The sequence below is a fragment of the Centrocercus urophasianus genome, unplaced genomic scaffold, assembly GCF_019232065.1.
Source record: "Centrocercus urophasianus isolate 14NV4802_14NV808 unplaced genomic scaffold, USGS_Curo_1.0 seq_30, whole genome shotgun sequence".
NCBI lineage: Eukaryota > Metazoa > Chordata > Aves > Galliformes > Phasianidae > Centrocercus > Centrocercus urophasianus.
In genome coordinates, this window is record NW_024884867.1 from 11,067,060 (window position 1) to 11,073,994 (window position 6,935).

General features: G+C 46.4%; 1 protein-coding gene across 4 annotated transcripts in view; it reads left to right on the top strand.

The window, feature by feature from the left end:
* Positions 1-58: 58 nt before the first annotated feature.
* Positions 59-6,935, top strand: part of GOLGA3 (golgin A3) — a 26,518-nt gene continuing 19,641 nt past the window's right edge. For 2 of the 4 annotated variants that reach the window (XM_042828909.1, XM_042828910.1), the window contains exons 1-4: positions 59-133; positions 1,425-1,772; positions 4,872-5,153; positions 5,984-6,096. In XM_042828909.1, the coding sequence (XP_042684843.1) occupies positions 1,640-1,772; positions 4,872-5,153; positions 5,984-6,096 (528 nt within the window). In that variant the 5' untranslated portion in view covers positions 59-133; positions 1,425-1,639. The remainder of the gene's footprint in view (positions 134-1,424; positions 1,773-4,871; positions 5,154-5,983; positions 6,097-6,935) is intronic. The other 2 variants (XM_042828911.1, XM_042828912.1) reach the window with 1 other exon arrangement.

Genomic DNA, 6,935 nt, shown 5'->3' on the forward strand with positions numbered 1-6,935 from the left:
TCGCGCGGCCCTGCGGAAACGGCGGCGGCGGCCGGCGGGGAGGGAGAAGCGCGGTGCACCGCCGCGCCCCTCCCGCCCCTTCCCGCCGGAGGCAGCGCCACGTCTCGGGCGGCAGTCGGGCGGGCGGCCACAGGTCTGCGCGGGTTCGGCCGGGTCGGGGATGGGATGGGGGTGGTGGGGCGACGTGCGGTCCGAGGGGCTTCGCCGCGCTCCGGCCCGGGCCCCGCCGCGCTCCGTGCTCGGAGCGGAGCGGGCAGGTTTAGCGGGCTCACAGCGTCCCGCGGCGCGTCTGTGTGCGTTCCGAGTGGGTGCGCGGAAGGGCTTGGGAGCCGTCGGCCTTTGGGGTTGGGTCGCACGGGAGAGCCCGGCTGCGGAGAGCTGCCCCGCTCAGTGTGCGCCGCGTGCCGTCCTGTCTTTGTCTGCGGCTCCTCTGCCCGCACGGCAGCTGCTCGTCAGACGGCCGCCGTGAGCTTCTGACGCGGAGCGTGGAATCCTTCCGAGGCCGTGAGCTCGTTGCCTTCCTCTCCCGTGGAGATGTCCGTTCCGTGCCCCTGCCGCTCCCTGAGCGGCGGCGCTTACACGGCTGCACACTGGAGATGGGGACGCGGCGTTGCTTACGGTGTGTGGAAACTCACCGAACCTAGGCCTGGCCCGAAATCCCTTCCGCCGCACAGAATCGGGGGTTCTGCTGTTTTGGTAATTGCAACGCGAGTTCAGCTGTCGGTGCCTGTTTGAACATTTTGACAGCCGCAGTGAGTGCTTGCAATGGCTTTTGTCAGATGGTGTCAGTAGTCCGGGTCTGTGTACAGGTAGGAGCTGAGTGCAGGTTATGGGATTTGCATTCTGTGTTTGGGAATCCCTCCTGACTCCCCAAGGCACTGGGCCGTGCCCTCCCTGCTGCTGTGCTGACTTTGGCCAGGCAGTGCACCATGTGTGTGCCGCTCGCTCTGCGGGCAAGTAAACAGCAGTGATGTCATTTGTATAAAATAGCCCTGGTTCCCTCTTGTGTTGTGACCAAAGGATTTGAACCAGGTTGGCAGTAGGTCCTTGGAATGAAATATGTTATGAAAGTCTAGACTGTGACTCACAAAGCAGAATGCAGCACTGAGTGCTGTCTGGCTTGTGAAATAGAGGTGAAATAGAAATTTCTGTTAAAAAGGACAGCGATCTTAAATCAGTCTTGCTGAATGGTATCTCATTGCCTTATTACACTGATCTATTAATGCAACTGGAAAATAGAAGGTGACTAAAATGGTGTTAAGTAGACCATTTCATATTTAGAGAAGTTGGACAGTTGTGGTATTGCATTGTCACTGTTACTATCCCATCTGCTGGTTCTGTTTGTTGAAGTTGATGGGCTGGTGGGCAGTCTGTGAGTGCTGCTTGCTTTTTAACTGCTGTTTTCAAACTATGTTTGTTTGTAGGGAATGAGGATCCTTGCTGATTAAAGCTTTGGCTGTCAGCTGTTTTCATGATCTGGAATCATCAGCTGCCTGCTGCTCACCAAGAGCTGAAAGCTCAGAACTGTGCCCTGCATAACACCTTGATGCTGTTGCTAATGGAGAGAAACTGGACTCGGTAGTTTGCTTGGCAGCACATTTAGAAGAAATACTTTCCTGTGATCTGGATTGTTTTTACCATGGAATCCTCATCCATGCAGCAGGATGTTCTGTTGGACAACAGGAGCAGCAGTGGGGCTCCTGGCACCTCTCAAGAACATGGGGATTGTAACGCCAAGTCAGCTTTGCGTGTTACAGGAGATGAAGTTAACCGTAAGTTATTTCTTATGAACTGCATCATTTCCAAGTCTCACAAGGCTTCCCTGCTACTTTTATTTGGGCGGTGCTGAAGGACATCTTTGTCCATGAGATCAGAGATTTCTTGTACAGCAATACATAGAAAGTTTAGTGAAGGCCATGACTCTGCACATGAGAAAACTTTTCTGTTTTAGAATTCATTCTTTCAAAACAAACCCACACTACCCAGTACTATCAGCCACCAACTGAGCATGTGCTGCTCACAGTGTTACTCCGTCTTCTGAAATCATTTCCAGTCACGTATGCATGAAGCTCTTCAGAACTGCCAGTTCTAACAGGTCAGAAATGGAGTATTTTATTCTAGTTCTAAGTTGAAACGTACTCAGAAAGTCTCTCTAAATTTGCGTTGTGGAAGAGAGATGCTGGCATGTACGCCCCAGATTATCTCGCCCAAATTATCTCAAAATAATGTAGGCAGGCACTGTAGTAAAATTATCATGCAGCTGCTCAGAAGAAACTTAAAAGTGTACAGATCTGAGTAGATTACAAAGTCATGGAAAAACCGAGGTTGGAAGGGACCTCTGTGGATCATCTGGTCAGGTCTTATGCACAGAGCATTGCTGTCACAGTGCTCAGGGCTGCCCAGGCCCTCCTCATGCTGGCTTTCAGAAAATCTCCAAATCAACAGCTTTTCTGCCCGTGCTGTCACTGAACTGCTTTCGTTGTGAAAATCTTCTGCATTGATGTTCCCATGTTTCCACTACAGATAGCGAGGGACAAGTTGATACGAAGGGGGTCTGTGTGTTGCAGCTGCAGGCATGTGCTGAATGAGGATACAGAGTGCTTATGTTAAAGGAACTTTCTGTTGATACAGAGGGGATCATGTGACAAAGCTGTTAGTCTTCGGTCCTCCTCTAGTGTCACAGAGCGTCACCTTGTCACGGGCAGGAAAGTGGAGTCCTAAAACTGTGTGCACTTATCACTCTGCCCTTTATCAGAGCGGCAGTGCGGCTGTGTGCTGATTCATTCATCTTTTATGAAGCCAGAGATCACGCTTTCCTGCTTTCTCCTGTCTTGGACATCATCCAAGCAGTCGAATTGTGGCTTGTAAATAGGTAATGTGTGACTCCAGTGTTTTCAATTAAATTCCATCTCTTCCCACACTTTTCTGACCACGGTTGTATTGACACCATTGCCATTAAATTACTTTAGTTCCAGACGTAATTTAGATGCTGAGTGTCTCATGGCCTCAGGAAGTTGCCAGGAAACCATTCTTCCAGAATTTTGCTCCAGTATCTTTTTTTTTTTTTTTTGTACCACTCAAGGTTGTGAAAGAAAAAAATATTAATAGAGTACAGGCTCAGTGCAGTAATAGCTGCAGTTTCAGAAATGTGGGCAGAAAATATTTGTGCATGTGCAAGGTGTTGTTACTCAGAGCACTCGCTCTCTTTAAAATTTCCTTTTTGCATTCCTGAGCTGCAGTTTTAAAATGTCTTCATCTGAACCTTATCTTGGTTGGTCATTTATAGAGCAGCTCCATCCTCTGCTCCTCTGCAGCCTGGTTGTACCCATCCCTTCTGTCCGGTGAGCTGCATCAGAGACTGGTTTGGGCTCAGAGGGGCTGCACGTGTTCCCTGTGTGACAGAGGTGATACTCGAGAGCATTTCAGTTCAAAGCATAGGGAGCTGATACGCTCAGGCCACCTGCCGTGAAAAGCTGTAGATTTTCTACGCACGCTGTTTCCTTGGTCAGAGCCCTGCAAACATCCCTGCTGGGATGGGTGGGTGCCTCACAGACATAGCAATGGATGAACGCAGTGGAAAAAGCCCTGCTTTCTTTCCTATCTCTCATCTGGCTGGTTTTACTTCAGGTCTGCTTTCACGTTCGCCGCAGACATGGACAGCTTTGTCTTTTTAATTGTTTTGCTTTCAGAATATTGCAGGGATTCATCATGTGAGGGTAACTGTACAACAGCAGTATGGTGAAGGACTGATGTCTAAGTCAGTAACTGAAGTATTTAACCAGTGTCACCAACTTCCTGTGTGTGGATCTTAGAAACACTTCAGTTCTGACAGGATCTGTTTTCTAATTGAATGTTTCTCAGTTCTCTTATTTTCCCCACATCAAACTTTTTAAAAAGAAAATGCAAGAAACTGTGTTTTCATGTCTGCAGCTCGAGGGAGGGGAAATGGAAGACTTGATCTTTCTGCTTGCAAATACCTGGTGGTCACACATGCTATATATTGTCAGACATATTTATAGAAAGCCATAATGACTTCTTCCACATCACTCTCATGAGTTCTGGTTATCCCAGTGTGTGAGCAGAAAGATGGGCTGCTTCTCTGCTCTGACAAGGTGTTTTGCAGAGGTTTAATGTAACACATTTGAAGTTAGATGTATAATTCTGCTGCAGCAGCAGTTCCCTAAATGGAAGTAACCCCTGATGGAGCAAAGTAAAAACGTGTGAAAAATACAAACCTACAAAATATTGGTCTGGCGTTAAAGAAGTATCATGATGGGAAAGGAGATGAGACAGAATTGGTACCAAAGTGGTTCTTGAATTGCCTTCTAATTGCTGGATTTATTGCTTTGATTCACATAAGGATTGCTATCGTACTTTTGATGGAAGATATACTATGTGAAAACTGTAAGCTAATCTTTGAAATTGGGAAGCTGTGGCTGACCCATGTGGGGAGCTGGGTGGTGGGTGCTCTGTGTCCCCATGCCCAGGGCTGTGCCCAACAGCTGAGTCACCATGCAGGGCCTGCAGTGCCTGAGTGTGGTTGCAGTGGCTTTGCAGTGTGCTGTGACAGATTGTGTTGTGTGTGTTGGTGCGTAGTGCTTTGAAATCTAACAAGATTTGTGTGAAGTTTTGAAGATATTTTATGATTGCATTTGAGATCCTGTTTGAAGGCACCGTGTTCAGGCAAATCGAAGGTATTTCATTTCTTAAATTGGAGGAATGTCCCCTTATAACACTGTGTTTTCCACTTACTGTCTTAGCGATTCCTGTATTCTTGTCCAAAGACAGCAGCATGGGCGTTGTGTGTGGATGGGGCAGTAAGGATACAAGGAGTGGTTTACAGCAAAGCTCAGTGAACCTTTCTTTTCCAGCCACCAGTGTTAACCTCAGCGAAGTGCCAAATGAAGAGGGAAGTCTGGAGCTAAACAGCAAAGCGGACGCCTGCCAGAATGGGCCAGAGTTGCTCTTCCCTGACTCTCCCATATCTTTTGATCCCACCAGCAGTCCTCAGGGTCAAGAGTCATCCCCAGGTGTGCCTGGTTTCCATGACAGCCTAAGGAAGTCTCAGGGAACTAGTGCTGAGGGCATAGCTCTTAGAAAAGAAGCTTTGCAGTCTCTCAAACTAAGCCTTCCCATGCAAGAAACAGAATTGTGTAAGCATCTGTTTATGATGGTGCCCCTGCTTTCCATTGCTGCATAAAGCTTTTTTCTCTGAGCCTGACTGTGGAAACCTCTACTATCATTTCAGCTTGGACTAAATGTCGTTTTTGCAGTAAGCTTTTACTTTGAACTAAAATTCATTTTCTTTCAGTGTACCACCCCCTGCTGCAGCTAAAGCACGTGCCTTAACATTTAGAAATTATTCTCACGCTGGAGGGGGATCTATGCTTTCTGGGATTGAGGCTGTTCTGATCTTCCTGCCTGATTATTGGGAGTAACAGGTGACAGCAAAACAAAAGGAGGTCATTTTGAGCTAAGTAATGAAGAGGAAGAGGAGAAAGGAAGAGCCTTTACTGTGAGAAATCTAGTGCTGCACAACATTTGTGGATTGTTCTTTAAAAGCATTCCTGGACAGACCATGTGAGGTAGCAGAGTGACAGAATATATCCGTTGAATAGTCTTTCTCAGACCTTTAAGGAATGAGCAGGCTGCGTAGGTCTGTCTCAGCAATTCAATTTCAGTACTGTCCAAAGTTCAGAACAGGTGAACTAAACTTGCTGTAGGATCTTTCTCTTTTCTTATGTACTCAGAGGAACTGCAGCACTGGGAAATTGGACAAACTGAAATACACAATCATTATCAATGCTTACACAACAGTGTATTAGAAGAGAACGTTTTGGGGTGCATGCTGTTGGGCTTTCCTTGCATTTCTTGCTTAAGCATGAAGCATGTTGCTGGTGGTAGAAGGGGTTGTTTCCTTTTGCATCAGATTTGCCTGTTGCAGTTTTCCTTTTTTAACTGTGAAGATACCCTTCACTTACAGGCTCAGTAGAGGCTTCCCTCCCGTTGGAGAATGAAGAACAAATACGACTTCAAGCAAGAAGACGGCTAGAAGAGCAGCTCAGACAGTACAGGGTGAAGAGACATCAGGAGAGAGTGAGTAGCACACAGCAAGTGTTGTAGCTTCCATAGTTGTTGGTAGGCTTGGAAGCTTCATTCTCTCTGTGCTTTAAATTATGTTTTCTATGTTTTAAAAATTCAGTTGCTTTTCCAAATGTGAAAAAGCATGCTATTTTTTCCTTCTGGATGTACAAAATGTGGTTCTGTTACTGTATTGCTAACACACCTTTTTTTTTTTTTTTTTTTTTTACAACTCAGAATATGGAAAAAATAACAGAACTGAGATAACCTTAAGAAAACTCTAGTAGTTATTTCAAATCTTATTTAAATTTTTTTCTTCTATCTTTCTGCTAGTTTTAGCTGGAACTTAGTTGGTTTTTCCCTCCCAGTGCCTGGTACGATGCTGTGTTTTGGCTTTAGTGGAAAGCCATGTTGATAACACTCTGATGCTTCTAGTTGCTGCTGGGCAGTGCTGCACTGAACCAAGGCCGTTTGGATTTCTCACACTGCTGTGTAGTGAGGGGGACTGAGGGACACCAGGAGTTGGGAGGGGACGGAACCAGGACAGCTGAGGTAACCCAGCCAAAGGGATGTTCAGTGCCATAGGACACCATGCCAAAACAAAAGCCTGAGAAGGGCAGGGATCTGGCTGGGCAGGTGGCTGCTGTGTGGGCACTGGCTGGGGGTCAGTCAGCAGGTAGTGAGCAATTGCTTGCACATCACTTGTTTTGTGTACATATGTATTTATATTATTATATCTGTTATCCTGTCTTCCTCTTCCTTTTTGCATCTTAGTAGTTTTTATCTTGACCACAAGTTCCACTTTGGTTTTTTTTTTTTTTTTTTTTTTTTTTTTTTTTTTTTTTTTTTTTTTT